This window comes from Periophthalmus magnuspinnatus, chromosome 13 (genome assembly GCF_009829125.3).
Source record: "Periophthalmus magnuspinnatus isolate fPerMag1 chromosome 13, fPerMag1.2.pri, whole genome shotgun sequence".
NCBI classification, from domain to species: domain Eukaryota; kingdom Metazoa; phylum Chordata; class Actinopteri; order Gobiiformes; family Gobiidae; genus Periophthalmus; species Periophthalmus magnuspinnatus.
The window spans coordinates 14,855,998-14,878,273 of NC_047138.1; the positions used below are offsets into that span (position 1 = coordinate 14,855,998).

Here is a 22,276-nt window from a genome sequence, read left to right on the forward strand (position 1 = left end):
TGGAGTAGTAATTGCTAACACATAACATATTTAGTTCACCATGTTACTTTTTATTGTTTTGAAAATGCTATATTCGTCAAAAACAACATATTAACATGTTTATTAAGTTTCTCTTTGCTAATGAAACTACGGTACATTGCATCAGGTTTGTGAAGTTGTAGTATATTGTTTAATATCCTGTGTTTGTATATTTATGGCCCTGCAGGAGTAAGGATGACATAGGATTGTAGGCTGAGCATTGGACAGAATCGTACTGCGTAAAGGAGGATTTGAATAGTTCCCAGGAGAGATCGCTAAATTCCTTGAACATGCATGAATGACTTCAGGCATTTTTTTGATGATTTAACAACATTATAACAAGGTAGAAAGCTTCAAGGTATTAGTACTAAGCCTAATTCATTCTTAATAAAGTATTTGGTTCATTGTGAATTACATTCTTGCTTTATTAGAGCTTTTAAAAGTGTAATTATCAGTGTTACATAAAATCCACTTGCATTGCACAACACTGTTCTTCGTAATTCTATGTAATTATGTAAATCATTAATCTACTTGAAGTTGCGGTCAACCGTTTTAATCTATAGAATGGCCTTTTACAACTGCACAATACCACAATATACATTTTCCATTGCTGTTATGATAGTGTTTTATTATTAGTACGGAAATAAAAACCATGAATAGCCCATAAAACTGCTATTGCTCCAGCCATTATAAACTGTTGCCCTTATCATTTTAAATCATACTTTATTGACATATAAAATGGTAAATGTACACCCTTTGTATAAATGATAAACCCTAGTCTCTCTTTAATCTTATAAACTCATAAAATTATCATGTGAGCAGGTCAAAAACCAACCCGGCTCCATAGAAGTGCTGTCTAGAACTAACCAAGTATGTCTTGTTTTGAAGCTGCGAGCATTCCCACCCAGAAGGCTTATTACAGTTTGATGGGCCGTTCTATCTTGCGATTTTTGTATGTTTTTTTTTCCAGTTCATCTCCTTCACACATCTCTGCCTCGCCTCCGCTCCGAATCTCACTTGAGTTTTTCCAAATCCTCTCTCTCTTTCTTTCACGTTCCCAGTACTGGCCTGCCCTCTTGTTTACCTCTCCCTTTTCTGAATATATTTGCAGGTTTGACACCAGCATGGCCCCACTGGTGTTTGCAGATCAGTACCTCCAGATATCGGCCAAGCTGCCATCCCATAATATTTATGGCCTAGGGGAGCACGTACACCAGCATTTCCGCCATGACACCAACTGGAGGACCTGGCCCATTTTCACCAGAGATGCTTTTCCCAATGGGGTGAGATATGTGCTGCACATTTTCAGCATGGTGAAAAAATTAGGACCGTTACCATAGTGATAAACACTTTAAAACAGAATATCATTAACCTGAAACCCATGAAAAGGCTACTACATATTACAATTGCATTAAGGGGTGAATTCACTTGCCAAGACTCATTTAAATGGCGAAAGACTTGTGCATGTATATACCAGATAATGTATACCATGACACGACCATATCAGATGTTGCATAGTAGTTTTATAGTAGCCCATTCACAAAAAGTATTGCCTGGTAAAGACACATGTTGACTGTCCATGCCTATGTAACTTTTCTAGTGGAGGGCATAACATTGCCTGAAACATGGCATTAAACATGTTTCTTTTATTAAATGACAGGTGTTTTATTGCTAAAAAAAAACCTTCAAACCTTCAAAAACATAAGTGGACCAGTAACTTGAGCTTGTGGCGTAACCCTGTTTCCATGGAGATATATACACACATACTTTTGAATTTTTTTTTTTTTTTCAAAGCAACAACTCCACAGAGCTAAGCATTTGGCAGGCTCTCCACATGAAAAGTTACATATTGCAGCTTTAATAATAAGACTTAGTTTTTACATTTACTGCAGAGAACCTTGGAGTCTTCTCAAACTGCTACCTATGTGTTTTGTTATATTCTTCACAAGTCCAGATAATGAGTTTGGCCTCATTCATTTCCATCTTTTTGCCATTCAACTAATACTTTACTTAGGTCCAGTGTTGGGCATCTTACTTCAAAAATGTAATTAGTTATAGTTACAAGTAACATTTGTTTACAAGTAAATTATAGAATGTATAAAAAAAAAAAAAAATTATAATAAAAAAAATTATATATATATATATATATATATATATATATATATATATATATATATATAATGTCATTTGCAGTGCAAATAAATCAACATGTCACACAATTTCAGACAACTGAACTTCAAGTACTTTCTTCATTAAAATAAATAATAACAACAATAAAGTGCTTTCAGTATAATACTGAAAAAAATCTTTGCAATGTATTGCAAAACTAAGGCATTCAAATGTAAATCTGTAATAAAATAATACAAAACCTTTAAGCTTCTCTGGCCACACACTGTAATTCTCTGTCCAGTATTCAAATATTAATCACTCTTATTTCAACATAAACTGAACTTTATCCAACTCTTGTACATTCATTAAAAGATTCACACAATCCCTCTAACACTTATCTATTCCTTTATTTATCTATTTATTTATCTATCCATCCTAACGATTGGAGCAGCATTTGTATCTTAGAAGCAGAAGTCTTTCAAACCTCTGATCTGAGCCTGTTCCTCTTTGGAGAGAACACAGTCACGTTTCTGATCAAAACACAACTCGGACCCAATCAGCTGTCAATGCACCTGTGGACGGGACATTTCCCATCATGCATTACGTACGTGTTTGTAGTCCATGCAGGCGGCCGCAGTCGGTGGAGAGCTGCAGCGCTCGTCTTGCTCAAAAACCTTCCGTTACCGGCGCACAGGTTACGTTAGAGCAAGTCGTGGCATCTTGGACACAAAACTAACCGGCATGCACCGTGCACTGATCGACGGTGTCGTATCTGCGCATCTCAAACAAGCCTTTTATCTCACCCCAGCTTCCTCTTTCACCAAAGAAACACAACAGCGTTGCAGCTCCTCGGCTGAGAGACTCTGATGAAGAGCAGAGTGAACTTAATTAAAAGTAACTCGCCACATTTTATTATCAGTAACGGTAACGGCGTTGGAACGCTGGGAAAAGTAGTTATATTACTCCGTTAGTGAAAAAGTAACGCAGTTAGTAACGCCGTTATAATTTAACTCCGTTATTCCCAAGACTGCTTAGGTCACGGTAACATAATTGAAAATGTCTAAATGAATTATACCCACTAAGTATGAATTCATATTATTCTCTCAAATTAACTAATTTGAATTCAGGTTGAGAAATGAAAATTTTTGTTGCCAAATTATAATTTTTAACTCAAGAGACTTAACAATTATGGGGACACATTGGACCAATTAACAGCCATTGGGTCTGGTTGTGTCTGGCTGACATGTTGGGAGCACTAGGAAACAGGCATATGATTGGTGTTGTGCCAATTCAATCTGTCACACAAATCCCAACTACATTTTTTAACAAATTTTACAAGTTGTGGACAGGGGGAAAAGCAAAATTTGAGAGTAAAATATATTTGTTATTAAATACTTAAATACGAATACTGCATATTTGATATAATCATTAGATATAATAATTGAGGTTTTATAGATGAACTATGTAACCTTTCTGGACAGGGGGGTCCACCACCTGCTTGTCTCCATGGAGATGGTGTTGTGTGGAGGATCGCTTCTCAACAGAGTTTACCTGTAACTTGGCTTATAGTGTCGCCAGCTTTTCTCAGTGAAGATAGACAGGTTTGACTGGGGAACACTGCCACCAAAGCAATAACATCTCCATGGAAACAAGCAGGTAGCAGTCCCACCAGAAAAGTTACACTGTGACCTTTAATATAAAAGGATTATTTATATTATGTAGACAATTATTAAATCTAAATAGACTGGAATATAGTGTTGCTCACATAACTAGCAATGTTTCTTTTTTTTTGTTTTTTTGTTACCGATAATAAAAATAAAAAAATCTGCCCACTATTTTACCAGTCTCTCCTGTGACTAACACCTCTCCCTCATCCTTTCATCCTCTCATCCTTTCATCGCTTCATCCCTCTATCCCTCTGACGCTCTCCTCTCTGCTGCAGGGAACACACAACCTCTACGGACACTATCCCTTCTTCCTCTGTCTGGAAGATGAGAGCGGGAAGTCATTCGGGGTCTTCCTCTTAAACAGCAATGCCATGGGTGAGTAGAACACAAGCAAGCATGACGAAATACCGGCTTTTAGAGCACGAACGCCTGTCTCGTAGCTAGCATAACTACTTCAAAGATTGGATTTGTTATTCTTACAGTAACATATGTATACATGCACTGCACTTGCAAATAGATAGAATAACTAATAATATCGCTTCACATTCCAAGTGCTTTTTGTATCCTTAGCCTGAGTATTTCATTGGCTGTGTCCACTCTATTCCCTATTTAACTAACAATTTTTATGACATTTTTAGTAGTAGATTAGTAGCCTCTGAATGTTTAGTTGGTGAAAAAGTAGTGCTCTCAAAATTTGAAAAGTAGTGTCCAGCGGTGGCCACTAGACTGGTCAATATAGACCACAATGCATTGCAGGAGTTGGAAAATCAACTGCAGACAGAGACTGGTCTTTAACTGGACACAACACGACAGAATGAAAGCAGGTAGAAGTGCTGTTTTATTGCACTGTTGATTCTTGAACACTTTTAAATAAACTGTTTCTGTGTAAAGCTCAATAGCTGCTTACCTTAGCTTGAGCTGTTAAAATTTCCAAATCTCAAACAAAAAGCTGATGAATCCAGTCAGTTTACGTGAGATGAGATCCAACTTGACAAAAACGTGTATGGTTATTATTAGGCCATAAATACTTATGCACCATTGAATCTGACTGAAATCAAGTTTTATCCTTTAGACTTTTTTTCACCCACGCCAGAATCATGTGACTTGAATGTAGTGAGCTGCGTGTCTGAACCTGTCTGTGAATGAGGCACTGTAGAGTCTGCTAAAGAGTGTGCGGCTGCAGTGAATGAGGGGTTAGGGACTAGAGGGGACAATCGGACACAGCCATGGTTTATAACTTGATGATGTGGAAAGGTTAATGCTTAGGAAGCTCCGTAAGGACGATCTGCTGTGATTGGTCATTTAAAGTGATGGAGTTTAGGAATTTGGTTGTGATTAAAGTTTGGTTTGCTTAACAGGGTTTGGAACAGGGTTATGGTTAAGCTTAGGAAAATAGTTTAGTTTAGGGTTAGTTAACTTGTTAGCAGCAGTAACTATAATATGTCACCTACTATTCTTTTATCTTACACCATATAAAACATAAAAATAGATGTTTACATTTTTCTTAAAGGTACAGTACACTGTGTAACATTTGTGGTGATTGTGGGGGGGTTCTCCACTAAGATGTTCATGCTTTCATTTGAATGTTCCAAAGTATGGTGTAAAGCATGTATCTTTTTATTGATCCAAAGTACCTCGAAAAAATGAAAAAAAAAAAAAAGGATTTATTATCTGATCTGACTCGCCTCTCTACGTGTCTAACCTGTAACTTGGCCTGGTGACGACAACTACTTGTCTGCATTGAGATACATTTAATGCCATACCGTGGAACATTCTAGGCAACACAAGTCAAGCAAATAGCGCACCCTGCACCAGAAGAGTTATATAGACCACCTTTAAGAATGAAACTGTCACATTTTTATATAGTGCTTTTCCACTTTCACTTTACATCAAGGAACTACTCGCCCATTCACACACACATTCATACACCAGTGTACACAGACACTGAGGGCGAGGTGGGTTAAGTGTCTTGTCCAAGGGCACAACAGCAGGATTCATCTGTGGGACCTGGACTTCACACCGCCAACCTGTGGGTAAGCGGATCTGACCGCTGAATAAATTATTCGAACCATGGATCAGTGGGCAAACACGCTCCTCATGAACAGATCTGAATATGCAAGGATTACTCAAACATGTAACACAATCAAAACCTAACTCCAGGTTTGATTTTTTTATTGCAGGAACATGGTTAAAACATGTTCAAAAGCTAAAGTTCAGCAAGTTTAGCATAATATAAGCCTTTAATGTTTTACAAAGGTTCAAGGACACACAGAACATTAGATAGACTCCATCTCTGAGGCATAAATTGATCTACTTTTGCCTCAATCAAAACTGTGCTGACAAATCAAAGGGAATATTGCATGGCTGTTTTACCCAGCGGAGGATGAGTGAGAGCGCTGGGAATGTGTGCTGACACGCTGCTTTCACATGAGGACGGGCGTCTTACAAAGCACATTTACACTTTATTTTATCAACTTACCGCGCATATTGTCCTGCCCACAAGTGCTTAGAACACACTTTTAGTTTGAGATGTTTCAGTTTTACAAAAGTGCGTGGGTTTTCAATTGTTTTTATTTGATGTTTGGTTTTGCTTTGCATCTGGTTTGGTAACTCAAAATGTTGGCAGAAAAATTGTACATAGACATAGCAATACTGACAATACAAAGTTAAAAAACTCTATAGCGTAGAGTTTTACTCATATTAAAGGAACTGTATGAGGCCTGCTACAATCAAAACTGAACCTGGGTTGCAAGCGCCTAATCCTGCAAATAGAGGACATACACTCACCTAAAGGATTATTAGGAACACCTGTTCAATTTCTCCTTAATGCAATTATCTAATCAACCAATCACATGGCAATTGCTTCAATGCATTTAGGGGTGTGGTCCTGGTCAATACCATCTCCTGAACTCCAAACTGGATGTCAGAATGGGAAAGAAAGGTGATTTAAGCAATTTTGAGCGTGGCATGGTTGTTGGTGCCAGCCGGTCTGAGTATTTCACAATCTGCTCAGTTACTGGGATTTTCACGCACAACCATTTCTAGGGTTTACAAAGAATAGTGTGAAAAGGGAAAAACATTCAGTATGCGGCAGTCCTGTGGACGAAAATGCCTTGTTGATGCTAGAGGTCAGAGGAGAATGGGCCGAGTGATTCAAGCTGATAGAAGAGCAAAGTTGTCTGAAATAACCACTTGTTACAACCGAGGAATGCAGCATAGCATTTGTGAAGCCACAACACGCACAACCTTGAGGCGGATGGGTTACAACAGCAGAAGACCCCACCGGGTACCACTCATCTCCACTACAAATAGGAAAAAAGAGGCTACAATTTGTACGAGCTCACCAAAATTGGACAGTTGAAGACTGGAAAAATGTTGCCTGGTCTGATGAGTCTCGATTTCTGTTGAGACATTCAAATGGTAGAGTCAGAATTTGGCGTAAACAGAATGAGAACATGGATCCATCATGCCTTGTTACCACTGTGCAGGCTGGTGGTGGTGGTGTAATGGTGTGGGGGATGTTTTCTTGGCACACTTTAGGTCCCTTAGTGCCAATTGGGCATCGTTTAAATGCCACGGGCTACCTGAACATTGTTTCTGACCATGTCCATCCCTTCATGACCACCATGTACCCATCCTCCGATGGCTACTTCCAGCAGGATAATGCGCCATGTCATAAAGCTCGAATCATTTCAAATTGGTTTCTTGAACATGACAATGAGTTCACTGTACTACAATCGCCCCCACAGTTACCAGATCTCAACCCGATAGAGCATCTTTGGGATGTGGTGGAACGGGAGCTTCGTGCCCTGGATGTGCATTCCACAAATCTCCATCAACTGCAAGATGCTCCTATCAATATGGGCCAACATTTCTAAAGAATGCTTTCAGCACCTTGTTGAATCAATGCCACGTAGAATTAAGGAAGTTCTGAAGGCGAAAGGGGGTCAAACACCTTATTAGTATGGTGTTCCTAATAGTCCTTCAGGTGATTGTATACAAGATAATTTTTTTGTTTTTTTCCATCTCAGTGTATTGAAAGGCCTCGTGAATGCTTAAAACCTCCATAATTCAGTCACTCAGAGGCTTGGGTTTAGGTAGTCATGATTCAGATCAGAAAGAGTCCTTTTGGGTTTAAACCAACTGGATTTCAACCCAAATGACAGATTCTTGTGAGGCTTATTCTGCATTCTTATTGGATAATTGTCCAAAACCCCAAACTATAACATAAATGAGACATCATATCCGCTGTTCCTTTAACTAAGAATAAGCCAGCATTAGATTTCTTAACAGTGAAAGCTACATTTGATTTGAGAGAGGTTAAGTTTGTTAAATAAAAAAATAAAAAAAGTGTTTTGCCCAAGAACACCACGACAGCGTTTATCTGTGATCCAACCTCTCCACTACATTTATGTGGAGAGTGGGATATGAACCGCCAACCTTCAGATCAGTGAACAAAAGCTCTACAAACTGAGCTACTCACAGATCAGTTCACAAAAGAGATACATTTTAGTGTATGTGGACCATAGACTGAAAGAATACAATACAATACATATGGTCTATGATGTGGATTTAAATAAAATAATTCTTGTATAGCCCGTTATTACTACAGCATAGAAATGGTTGATTTGGCCTAACAATGACACACACAAACAAATTCATAAATCATGCTTGACTTGGGGCGTTCTCTGTCCTTAGATCCTCCTTCTCTTGTCAACATGATGTATTCAAATACCCCATAAATAACATTTGCTCTCTATTAAACCTCTATTGTCCTTTGCTTTCTTGCAGAGGTGACCTTGCAGCCCGCCCCTGCAGTAACCTACAGGACCATCGGAGGAGTTCTGGATTTCTACATTGTCTTCGGGGATACACCAGAACAAGTGGTGCAGGAGTTTCTCGAAGTAAGCCTCTTCAGATCTCTCAAATACCACATAATATTGAGGCTTGCTCATGGAGGCACTTGGGTATTGATGTCAGTGCAAATGCATTAACTGCATGTGTAATTATGTTGTCCAGCTCATTGGCAGGCCCGTCATCCCTGCCTACTGGTCACTGGGCTTCCAGCTCTCACGCTGGGACTATGGCAGCCTGAGTGAAGTCAAAGCCACCGTGGAGAGGAACCGTGCTGTGCAGATTCCATATGTAAGAGCTGACCCTTATGTGACGCTGTATTTTTAGACTCACTGCCAGAAGAGGCTTAGGTGCATGGTCAACACTAGAAAAATACACAAATAAACTATTACGTGTGATTATATGAACCAGAAATGGCATTCAAAGACGGAATAGTAAGGTGCCATTGACATACTGAGGTATTCCCCCTCAGTGTGTCAATGGCAATTAGAGTTATATCAAGCCAAAGTCAAGTAAAGTCAAATCTATTCATACAGTACATTTAAAAACAACCACAGCTGCCCAAAGTGTTGTACAAATGCAATATAAAGTGCCATCTTCAAAAAAACAAACAAACAAAACATGCAAAAATACGATAGGACAAAACAAATACAATACAAGAGTCCCGTCTCTCATCCAAGTTCTAATCAGGCATAACCCTGCTTAACCACCAAGATCAGGCACAATCAGGCATTGACAAGTTGCAGGGTTTGGCCCAGTACACAATATAGTATACACATTCACGTACACAGTCACATATTTCATGTACAAATAAGTTTAAGTATTTCTTTGTTTTACTGGGCTTTGTTAAAGATGTCACTCCAAATGTCCTCCAGTTCTCTTTACATTTCAAGGTTTTGAAAAATATGGGATTCCCTCAATGTTTGTCCAATGTTTCACAAAATTGACTCTTGTGAGTTTAAGCCATGTTATAATGCTGTTACCTCCTCAAAAACATACCTGGAGTTGTGTTTTGTTTCATTCGCACATGTTTGAGTAATCCTGCATTATTAGTCTGTCTACATTTCCAAAGCTTAAAATGCTCTGTTTCAACTTGTAATGTCATGAAGCGGGAATTTTCAGGTTAACAGCTACCTCTTACCTTTTGTTCAGTAGAGATCGGCAAATCCAGGGCTAAAATGATCCGTTATTCTAGTCAAGGTGTATGGAGTTTAAAAACACAGTGGAGCACTTCCTGTATTACCACATGACATCACAAGTTGGAACAGAGCATTTTTCTTTTTAGAGAAGAACTCAGCCTAAATATGCAGGGTTTGTGTGTTAAACGTGTGAATGAAACAAAACACAACTCCGGGTATGTTTTTGATGAGGAAACAACATTATAACATAGATCAGAAAACAGCGTAATATGGGCGTTTTAACCAGGTCTCAACATTCGAAATGCCCCTTAGGTTTGCCTTACCCACCTCCTGTCCTTTACCCCCCTACCAACATATCTGACTCGTTTCTCTTCATCTCTGTGTAGTGTATATCGTCATCATGGCCAATTCACGCTCACTTCCACCCGTCCAAAACATATTGAGCGATCACAGCCCATATACTCTGTGGGGTCTTGGATCTGTATAGGGTGTGTGTGGGGGGCACGGGGTCGATCGATGGTTCACCTCATGTACCCTCTGTTAAATCTAAAGCACTCATGCACTACTGTGACTGCACTGGCCTTAACCAGCACACTATCTGCCCGAACGTGATAGGAAGGCTGAGCGGGGGGAGGTGGGCAGTCAGTCAGAGCGATAGGAGTGGCCTTTTGCCTGGACAGGCTAATCCAGCTTTCTGTCAAATAATGTCGCTATATGTTCTAGCTAGGGTAGAGCAAAATGGAGTTTAATATTCTGTTTAATACAGCATTTTATAATATTTTAGTATACTTTAATTGACACAGAAACATTATTATTATTATTTATTTACTTATTAATTATTATTTTTTATTTCAATGCAAATGTATGAGTTACTACAAGACCACCAACACCAAACCAAAGCAAAATTAGTACTAAATAAACAAGCTCAGTTGGTAAAGTGTCCACTGATCCGAAGGTTGGTGGTTTGAATCCCGTTCTCGACCTAAACATCATTGGCTGACCAGTCAGATCCACTGACCACAGGTTTACTACCACAGATGACTGCTGTCATCATGTTCTCGGGCAAGCAACCCATCTCGGCCCCAATGTCTGTGCACACTGGTGTGTGAATGGGTGAATGATTCCTTGATGTAAAGCTCTTTGTGCTATAGAAAATTTTTGAAATTTTTGTTTTGAAAGAAAAAAAAAAAAAAAGTCAGAATGAAGTATTTACTGCTACTTTTTATTACCATATTGTAGATTGCTTTAGCCAATACATATCAAAGTATATATACACATACACACACTCATATAGATGATAGATAGATGATAGATAGATGATAGATAGATAGATGATAGATAGATGATAGATAGATAGATAGATAGATAGATAGATGATAGATAGATAGATGATAGATAGATAGATGATAGATAGATGATAGATAGATAGAAGATAGAAGATAGAAAGATAGAAAGATAGATAGATAGATATATGTTGGGATTTATTTAGCAGATACTAAACGGTATTAAAACTTGTGTCAAAACTAAATACTTATTTCAACAAGTATTTTTAAAATAAACACAAGAGTAGACCTCTTATTGGTAGTTTTAAAAAATGACTGCATTTTGGTATCTAGCGAAAGACCACATGAGAATAACTACTATTATTTTGTGTTGCATAAAAAAAAAATCTTTTTTTTTTTTTTTTTTCCTTCAATATTGCAGTGACACTTGCCTAATCCACTGGTTTCTTTCAAGTTAGAGCCAATCAAGTGAATGCTTTCCATTATGTTAGCCATCCTGCTCTGAGTGCTACAAAAAAAAAATCTCCCGTTTCAGTTGTAACGGCAGATAAATAACAGTTCTGCTTGACATTTTCGTGGAAATGAGCTCTGGGCTTATCTTAGGAGCAGGGCCTGGAGCGTTAACTTTTCACACAAAGATATTTAAAGATATCAGTGCATCGCTTTTATAGTGCAAAGTTTCAGTCGGACTTTCATTTGATGCCATAAAGCCAGAATCATGTAGCCATAAAGGAGGCCAATCAAGGGCAAAGGTTTTGTCTTGTCCAAGGAACCAATTATAAATAATTCTCTTGGGTAATCTTCAATCTGTTTTTGTTACATACATTATAAAGTGAAGAATAAAAGTCACTGTAACATTATCTGAAGAAAACTTGAATAATTTTCTTCTTAAAACCTTAAAAACTGAACTTTCTGTCACAGCATCTTTGCACAATTATACAGAAAAGAACTGATCCATTAACTAAACATTAAAGAGGGGGTATTTCACTTCTGTGGGGTATTAACTGCTAACAAATAAGACATAGATCATAATGTTACGTTTTATCATTTTGAAAATGCTATATTTGCTAAAAACAAATTATTAAAATGTCCCTCCTCCCTTTGCTTCCTACTCCCACTTCAGGGCGCTATCACATTCCAATCTGTTTGCATTCCACTAATGAAACTATTGCATCAGGTTTGTGAAGTTGTAGCGGATTATTTTGTATCTTGCTTTTGTGTATTGATGGAGAGATCGCTAGATTACTCAAACATGCATGGATGACATCTACAATCTCCTCAGGCATGTTCTTTTTGATGAGGGAACAATGTTATAACATGGTAGAACGCTCCAAAAGTGAAGTTGGCATAATAATTTAAGATGGCCAACCAAAAAAAAAAAAAAAAGTCTAAAGTTTGGAGACCCATTTTTTTTCTTACTTTATACTTCTACTTTCACCTGATATTGGGAACCACCTGTGTTTTATCCCACTATGCAAGAAATCAAATCTCAGATCTTCATTAATGTTATTACATGTACAGTAAATATATGTAAAAAAAAAAAAACTCTATACTTACTGGAGTAATTTGTTAGTTATGAAATCTTCCAGAACTTACCTGAACTGAAAAACTGATATTGCGTAATATCACATTTCATTAAGTTTTTCCAGCTCCATTCTCTTCCTGTTTACTTCGTGAACCATGCCCCATGTTAGTTCCTGAAGTATTAAAACGCTCCCCAATCTAAATATTTCACTGAGCTAATCTGAAATCTGTGTCTCGTACCCAAAGACATTAGCATGCAGCTGCCTCTCTCGCGCTGTACTCAGGGACATATTTGATAACCATTAGATAGACCACAGAGGGCATTATCACATTCTCTCTAATACGTCTGGAGCTGATTACCATTACAGCCAAGATCTGGCACAGCCCTCACAACCATCTGGTCCATCCATATGAAGGAGGCTCTGGCAGAATGCACCGACACAACTGCATGGCCAGAAAAAGACCAAAATCAGATCGAAAATGTGTGGTAACTAGTGTTGTCATGATACTAAAATTCCAACAAATTTTCAATACCAAGAAATAGACTCTATACTTAATACTGATTCCGATACCACAATGCTTCATTTAGACTGTGATTTTCAACATTAAATAAAAGTACTGTCTTTTATATTACCATGTGGTCTTATATCTGTGTAATCCTTTAGTCGTCCAGGTAGTTTCCAGTCTATGTGCTCTTATATTTGTTCTGATACAGCTCAAAATCATTCTAAATCTTTTCAGGAAAAGTTCATGGTAAATGGTGATATTTTTGTACAGCACTTTTCACTTTCAAGGCACTCAAAACATTTTATGTCAATTTACCCACATATTGGTCACTATACCACACACAGGTCGGTTTAGTGTCTTGCCCAAGGACACAACAACAGTATTCATTTGTGGGAGCTGGAATTGCACCGACAACCTGCAGGTCAGTGGATCTGATCACTCAACCAATGATGTTTATGTCCAGAGCGGGATTCAAACCGGCAACCTTCGGATCAGTGGATAAACACTCTACCACTGCTACTGAGCTACTGTTGCCCTGCTGTTCTTCATTTCTGTCCAGCTGACATGCCCTTTTCAGTATCGATACTTGCTCAAATGAGTATCTAGTTTCGATAATAGTTTTAGTATTGATAAGTATTTCATTTTTGATACTTTTGGCAACCCCAGCGGTAACCTATCCATTGTCCTCCCAATGTTTAGCGGGATATTAATGCGGTTGTTTGAATGCTGCTCGGGTTCAGATGAGTCCGGCAAAGGCAGGTCAACAAGACGAACTAGCAATTAAAAACTTTTGGCTTTTCATCAGCGCAGATGCTTAAGGCAGTGTGTGTGTATTAGCATTAGCAATGGTAATGGGCTGTACAAACAGGCTGAAAAACACAAGGTGTAATAGCCATAGAAGAAAATATATAGTTTAAGCAAAGATTTGAACTTTTCCCTGTTAACGCTGAACTTTTGGATAGAAGTAGGAAGATACATACTTGACCAAAAGTTGTTTCGGTTTGTAATGTTCATTTATATTTGGTGATTTGATGTATGATAGTATACAGTATTAGGAATAATCATAGTTACTGTATTTCAATGACAGGAGATGTGGTTACATGCACACTCGAAATCTGATTATTATCCCATTTTTGGATTTATAAGATTATTCAAATGACATGTAAACAGCAACATCAGTTGCTTTCTTTCTGATCATGGTTCCTCTGAATACCCACATCAGATTTCACAGTATACATGTCATTTAAATTATCTTAAATGTCCAAAAATCAGATTATAATCAGATTTTGGAGTGCATGTGAACATAGTCATTGATATCAACACAATTGTGTTTCACTGTTCTAAAAAAATATTTTTTACTTTAAGCTACTATCTCCCACATCCTCCTTTACCACTGCAAGAATGAACCCTTCTCGCTCTGAATTTCATAAAGCTCTGCTTGATGCAAATGTGATTTTTCTTACATATAAGTGGTTCATGCCGGCCAATTCAAATTCCCCATTAGACTCTGAATATCTAATAACATCCAATCTGTCTGATTTAAAGTGGTGAAGTGAGCTATGTCATTTCATATTCATAACTACTGTCTGTGTATTGTGCAGGACATCCAGTACACTGACATCGACTACATGGAGGACAAGAAGGACTTTACCTATGACAAAGTAAAGTTTGCTGAGCTGCCCCAGTTCTACGACTACCTCCACGACAAAGGACAGCGGTACATTCTCATCCTGGTACGGAAATTATATTATTATCAGATCAGAGCTGCAAGATTTTAGATTTTGAGTAGATTTGTGATTTAAGAGTGCACCTTATAAACAGAACCATTAGCATTTGAGAGAAGCCCGAAATATGAACTAATACGAGAATCCCATGCATTTCAGAACATGTTTGTAGAGCTCTAAACTGCAGCTACAACAAGATTTTGTCCATACAAATATTAGCACATGTTATTATCTTAATAAATGTAGCTTTTAGGATTTGATAATTGCATTTACTCAAAAGGATCACAATTCTTCACCTTAATTCTAAGCCTCTCAAAAATGATTTAAAATTACGTCAATAACAGTGTTTCCTCCATGGTAAAATGCCCTGTTAAAATTCGCCTGGCATCGGAGTTTACAGCGTTACCCTTCGTCAATAAACTGGGAATAGCCTGCGCGTTGTATTAAATCCGTTTAAAAACACGTGTTGTGCCATAACTTCATTAAAAACAGTTGTTGTAGTGTGTTTAAATCATTGTTTGCCTCTGGGCTCTCTCCACCGCTCCGGAGCAAGCAAGAGGGGGGCTGTCTCCGAGTACTGTACACGGACGCACACATACACACAGCACACACACAGAGGACAAGACTTACATGAGACAGTGCCGAGACAGAAGAGAGATGAATGGGATATCAGTGTTATTGTTAGCAGCGGAGGAAAGCAAATACTCTAACTGCAGCCACAACTTGTCAGAGTTAAAGGGCAAAAGCCTCATTCATCGTACATTAGCTATAAGAAAATAGTTATAATTACTAGGCCTATGCATAAAAGTTTAATCACTGCAGTATGAATTCACTGGGCCTAGATAATGATTGAGTAGATCTGTTATTTCTATTGAATTATGAACTAATAAAATAATAAATACAAATACATATAATCAGATTTTTAAGATTAAGAACAATTCAATTTTGAATGGATGTGCAGTTTACATAAAGGATAGTTACAACAGGGAACTTAAAATGTGTGAAATAAATGTTCTTTGTTTTTGAATGAAAAGTAGCTTCAAAAATGAATTTAGATTTGTTTAAGAATAGAAAATCCTTTTAGAATGAAGAATCGATTACCCAAGTAAACAAAATTGAATTGCCATGGACTTAAAGAATCACACCGTTAGCATATACTGCGCAGCCCTATTATCAGATTTCTGGAGTTGTCCGATTATAAATATACCATGTGAACAGCAAAATCTGTTTAGCATAATCTGAATTCTCCCTGATCATGGTCTTTCACATTACTCAAATCAGATTTTGCGGTTTGCATGTCATTTTAATAGTCATACAAGTCCAGAAATCTGTTGATAATCATATTTTGTGGGCATGTAAACTTGGCCATTCATATGCCCATTCATCCATGGCTTTTATATATTTTACACAGCCATATAAAGTTTATGTGTCAATAACAGTGACACATAAACACATTTGTTGAACAGATGTTGTCCCACTTAGCATTTATGAGGAATGTTGTTAGTAATTACACTTTATTAAAACAGACCAAATGGTGAGTCTTTGGATGGCTCTCAAGTTCACAATGTATGGTCTCTAAGTTAGCCCTATAACTTGGCAAAAGTTAAGAGAAAAAGGGGCATTTAAAGCTGTATTTAAGTCTGATTAGAAAGGGGTATTCGTTCTAATCAGTGGAGCTCAACAGTGGCTGGACACTTCTGGCTACACAAGTCTCATATACCAGGCTAGAAAAGTAAGTAAGTGAGTAAGTATTAGGAGTTTGTTTGAAAGTTTGATGGTGGTTGTCCATTTTGCAGTTTTTTTTTTTTTTTTTTTAAATTGTCAGCAAATTCTTCTTCTTTTTAATTAAATCTGGGGTACCTGATTTTCAAACCGTGAAATAATGAAGTAGGTGTTTAAATCTTTTGGAGAATGTAAATATATCAAAGCACGCACAAACCTTTTTTCACATCACTAGTATTCACATGTATGATTTTTTTTTTTTTACCTTTTCAGACAGAAAAGTGTCATATAGCAACTCACATAGCTCTTTCTTACAAATTTGCCTTAGATATATATTTGTCTAATTAGAGACAGCGTGTAGCAGGCCGATTTTACAAAACTCCTTCTTGGAGAAAATAACAACAAACAAAACTATTAATTTAAAGCCACACTATGTAACTTTTCATCCCAAAAATAGACTCAAACATATATTTTTTTCATTAATTTTGATTGTGTTTATTGCACTGAAAAACAAGCGTCCTTACTCTGAGTGGGCTCGCATCTCCACAAGCCGGACCCTTACTTTGTCTGGTTGTTTCCATGGAGGTGTTGTTCTTTTGGCCGTAATCTTCCACTGTGGCATACAATGTAAAGCAGCATGTAGAATGTTCTGAAGTATGGCTTTAACTTTCTATTTCCATGGAATCATGCAGGTGACGTGCCATCTCCAGTAAGTTACGTACTGTACCTTTAATAGAAAAAAAGTTGGCTACTACAGCTTTAATCACATCTTTTGTCGTGCCTTTAAACCTTAAAAAATGTATGTTTCAAAAGGTCTTTCTAAAAAAATATGAATTGGTATTTTATTTACAGAACAAGACAACATCCCAGCTCACTGTTTAGCTCTGTAAATGCAAATTGTCATATACTGTAGCTAAAGAACAAATTATTTCATTCTTTCTCATTATTAAGTTCAATTCCATTTGTCAAGACCTATTTTCCCAAGACATTAAAAAAAACAGTCCCTCTGATGTATTTGATGCATTCATTCGTAATCCTCGCAATCCTTTCAGCTCCCAGCGCTCCACCTTTGCTGAGTCACTTGCTCCTTCTTATTTTGCATTCAAAGCTGTATTTATTTGTTTTGCATTGCCATCTGTTCATCTCTGTGAATGTCATCTTTTCATTTAAGGACCCTGCCATAGCCACCAGTAAGAGAGTTGGAAACACATCATATGATTCGTACGACCGCGGAACAGCCAAGAACGCCTGGGTTTTCGAGGCCGATGGGAAAACTCCTCTTTTGGGAGAGGTAAGGTGCATTTGTTAGTTTACTTCACACTTACGACTTGGCAAAATATCCGTACATGATTTGATAGATATGACGCCAAGAGGGTTTTGTAGTCCAACTGTGTACCCACTTTACTTTTTCACTGCCAGCCTGACGAAGTTATTGTCATTACATAATTATAGAAATATATTCAACACTATTTATATGCAGTATGGTTCAAGAAGTAGTATGTTCATTGTCTGTACAATTCAAAGACTGCATCGACTGTAGCTCCAATTCACTTTCTATTGAAAAACTGTCAACTCTTTGTAACTGCTGCTATCAGACTCGTCATTTCGGTCTTAAAATGTTCGTGTTAACCCGCGCTACATTATCCTGGTGTTTTTATTTTGCTATTGTGTCCATAAATCAATATATTAACATTAATAACAGACGCATCAGCTGCATTCTTTCTCCGAGGTTGCTCCCGCTAGCGTTAGAAACAGGTTTCATTGATATTGTCGCTAAGTGCATGCTCCCGGCTAAACTAGCGGTGCGGGTGGGACAAGGCGTTATCGACAGCCTGACTTCGGATTGGCTCTTTGGTTGCTATGATACTCGGCTCCAAATCTATTTCTCGATACTATTTTCATGTCCTCATCTAAAGCAGTGTAATTACAGAGCTAAGTATAATGTAAAGATACTACACTAACTTTTCAGGTGGAGGGTCCTTCACCTGCTGTGAGTGTGGGTTTACTTGAAATGTTAAACAGTGTGGCATTAAATGTATCTATCTTCATGGAGACAAGCAGGTGGCACCATCAGTAACAGGTCAGATCGGTGGAGAGGCATGCCCGGTTAAGAAAACGTTGTTGTTTGTTGTTTTTTCAAGTTTGTTTTTAGCTATAAAAACTTGCAGCCGAAATGGAAGATAGCTAACTTTAATGTCATTGAGTGGAACATTTCAAGTAAATCATCCCCATACGGACAAGCAGGTGGTAGCCAATCCATCACCAAAAAAGTGACATAGTGCATCCCTTACAGATGGAACGTTGTCTTGACAGTATACCCTGCTTAAAACCCATAGTGGCTGTATTATGCTGTAGGGTGGCTTAATGGTTTGAACTTAAACCTCTCAACAAGAAAGTTGCAAGGCCAATTCTTGTTTCAGATTTTAAAAGAATATAAAATTGTAGTATTAGTAGTAGTATTTGAATAAAAAATGTTCTCCTAAAATGCATTTCTACATCCTGAAGAATATTAAAGAGGATTTTGGACATCAATACTATTAAACAAGAAAATGTAATTGTAACAGTTGACTTTATACTACTATAGTTAATGGATTTATTTGCCTAGCACCCAAGTTAGGGGGTAGGCGCAGTGTGAGTCAAAGCTTAGGCGGTACGCGAGCCGAAAACAGATTGGAAACCACTGGAGTCGAACAATGCGTGGACTATATAAATATTACTTTGTGTTATGTAATAATAAAACATGCCATCTTCCGATTCCATATCCTCACACATTACATAGCCCATTCCATTTCCGCCTGTATATTTGCTTTTCCACACCGTAACAGCCCTTAATAGAAACTTTTCCAATCCCATGTATGCTATTTTGATCCTCTCTAACTCCCATATTTCTTAGGTCTCTTCCCCGCAGCGAGGGTTGATGCGAGGTGGAAAAGTCATCCACTCCCCTGCTTTTTTTTACGATTCTGATTACGCACATGATTAAACCCAGGCTGCGTGTTAATCGCCTTTCCACGCCGATCCTAACAGGTCAAACATATCCATTGATTCCGCATTAGTGTTTAATCTTAAGAAATGTTCTGCGTGGCCGGCCTCAGATATATAATACGAAATGGGCAAGTCGCGTGTGCATCCATTTTGAAACAAGAAGCTATTTTTAGCTGTTTACGCATGTGTGTGATTATAATTGATTCCACTTTATTTCCATATGAATGTGTGCGTGCCGCTAGAGGAGACAGCGGGGTTTTTGTAAACGGGACCTTTGTAGTGCAGTGTCAGTGATGAAGGAGGAACCTGGGCGACACCAGTATTTTCTTCCTGCTTTTAAGACGGCTAATTGCTTCTGTAGATAAGGATAAAAGCTTCTCCTGCTGCTCAGGATGTTTAGACTAACCTTCAACCTGTTTCTCAAATAGGTGTTGCCGCTATGCATTTCAAGGCTTTTAAACAGAGCATAATGCCAGCGCAAAATCACATAAAAACATAATTTTCTGTTTCAAGGCGCCGTACCTGATTTTCACGGTCTTAAAAATGTGAAAAAAAGCGATGGTCTCAAGTTAATCCTCAATCCAATTCTAGCATGTGAATGACAATGAGTTCAAAGGTGCGTTTCACAAATTTCAGACCGGAGTTTAGCCATCACAGTAATGTTAACAACAACTAGCATGTTAACAGCACACTTCCTGGAGGATAAAACACATCTTAATTAAATGCAGACAATAGTGGTATCGCTGTAACTGCAACCGCTGCTTTTATAATATATCCGTAGCCCCTATTAAACAGGAAGACTCATCCACATGAGCTGAAGTCAATTTGTGTTTGTTCCTTGACATTTTCAATATAGTCCAACTAAAATGATGGACAAGACCATGACTAATATTGATATAGTAAGGATGTGACAGTAAAAACAACTGTAGATTGAAATGCCAATTTTTCTATATAACATAGCTGACATGGTGAAACGCAGTGCAGTCTACCAAGGATCAATCCCCATCACCATCTCTGAATATTAAAGGCTTGAGTGGAGAACCAGCTTTTACTGAAGTCAATTCTTAAACTACAAGTAGCATAACGCATAATTGCAATAAGATTTTAGTTTAGTATTAGCATTAAAATCCTCTGACAAACAGCATAAGGCAACCTTACTGTTAGCATTACTACTTCCTGTCCAATTATATCTCTGTCAGTTTTTTTTTTTTTTTTTTTTTTTTTTTTTGAGTCACGCCAAAATTAATAAACATTTAAAAATCAGAAAATCAGGCAGTGGACAGGGACAGTTTAGTATTAGCACTCTGACCAACAGCATAAGGAAACCTCACTGTTAGCATCACTACTTCCTGTCCAATTATATCTCTGTCATTTTTTTTTTTTTTTTTTTTTTGAGTCACTCCAAAATTAATAAACATTTAAAAATTAGGCAGTGGACAGGGAGCTGCAGGTTGATGCCACTGACAACATGCTAAAAACTACACAAATAAAATTAATACTTCATCGGGGGACACTTCTGTGTTTAGAAAGAGAGGTGTTTGTGTCTCAGTGCTAACGCTAATGCTAAATTTGGGGCATAATAAATATTAAATCAACACTACAAACTGAAGTATTCTACATTTAAAAATAATTAGGTAGTCCTTAGTTGAATTAATTTAGTTAGTTATTAGTTTATCTTATGTTTTCTGATTTTAGTGAAAGTGACTCTTAGCTTTGAGACGCAGTGAGCTAGCTGGTATGCTGCTGTGCAAAGAGCCTATTGTTCGGTATAATGTATTGAATTTTACTTCTCGTACTTCTGCTGTGAGAAAATTGTGGTACAATGCTTATTAGAATAATTTTAGCACCACGTTTGTTGAAACTTGTCACTGTAAGCCTCTAATTCTTGAAACCAGTTTATTTGACCACGGTTTATTTACTTTTAAATATTAATGATACAAGAATGAAAAGATATAATTTGTACTAATTGTTCAATTGTTCATTAGTGCTGAAAATTATTATTATTATTATTATTATTATTATTATTATTATTATAGGGGTCACAATGGTCCTCCTCACTAATAAAAAAAACACTTAAATACATATTTCTATCAAATAAAACTTTCCTGTTCAATACTTTGTTATCTGCACACAAAAAAGTACCACGCATCCGGGAACAGTCGATGTTCGTAAACAAAGCACTGGGACTGAGAAATCTATGAGGACCTGCAGGTAGGATTGACAGAGACAAGAGCACGGCTGGGGGGAGTACAGCCTCCAAACAAGCACAGATAATACATTAGATACAAATGTACAGGAAGACCGCCTTATTGAGCGGTACCACGCTGCCAGGAAGTCAACCCAACTGACACGACCAAAGGCTGAGACATTTTATCAGGTAAACGCTAAAGACGGCGCGGTATTCTGTGGCAAATGAAAGTGAAGAGAGGCGTACAGATAGGGCTGGGAGACAGGCTATGAAAGATCAGAAAGCAGACAGGAGGAGGGATATGAGCACAATGAAAAACAGCAGGCATAAGGAAAGTCGTCGTTATGCCGCAAGATGAAATAAAATGTGTTGAAATCTAAGACATGCGTCAAGTGCTGGGTTTCAGATGACATCACGGTATTCTAAAGGTCAATAATGATGAAATGTGTTTATAAAGGGCTACTTCATACACTGCCGGACTATCGTACTTGTTAATCATTGATATGAGAACATTTAATACAAGAACACATCAGTGTATAAGTCTAAGGACTAGCCA

The 22,276-nt window shown here is 37.7% G+C and overlaps 1 protein-coding gene across 1 annotated transcript in view; it reads left to right on the forward strand.

Annotated features, from left to right (window-relative positions):
• Positions 1-22,276, forward strand: part of si (sucrase-isomaltase (alpha-glucosidase)) — a 146,004-nt gene that overhangs the window by 16,165 nt on the left and 107,563 nt on the right. The window contains exons 7-12 of the mRNA XM_033976422.2: positions 1,130-1,301; positions 4,070-4,169; positions 8,586-8,698; positions 8,814-8,939; positions 14,703-14,834; positions 17,719-17,838. Of these exons, the coding sequence (XP_033832313.1) occupies positions 1,130-1,301; positions 4,070-4,169; positions 8,586-8,698; positions 8,814-8,939; positions 14,703-14,834; positions 17,719-17,838 (763 nt within the window). The remainder of the gene's footprint in view (positions 1-1,129; positions 1,302-4,069; positions 4,170-8,585; positions 8,699-8,813; positions 8,940-14,702; positions 14,835-17,718; positions 17,839-22,276) is intronic.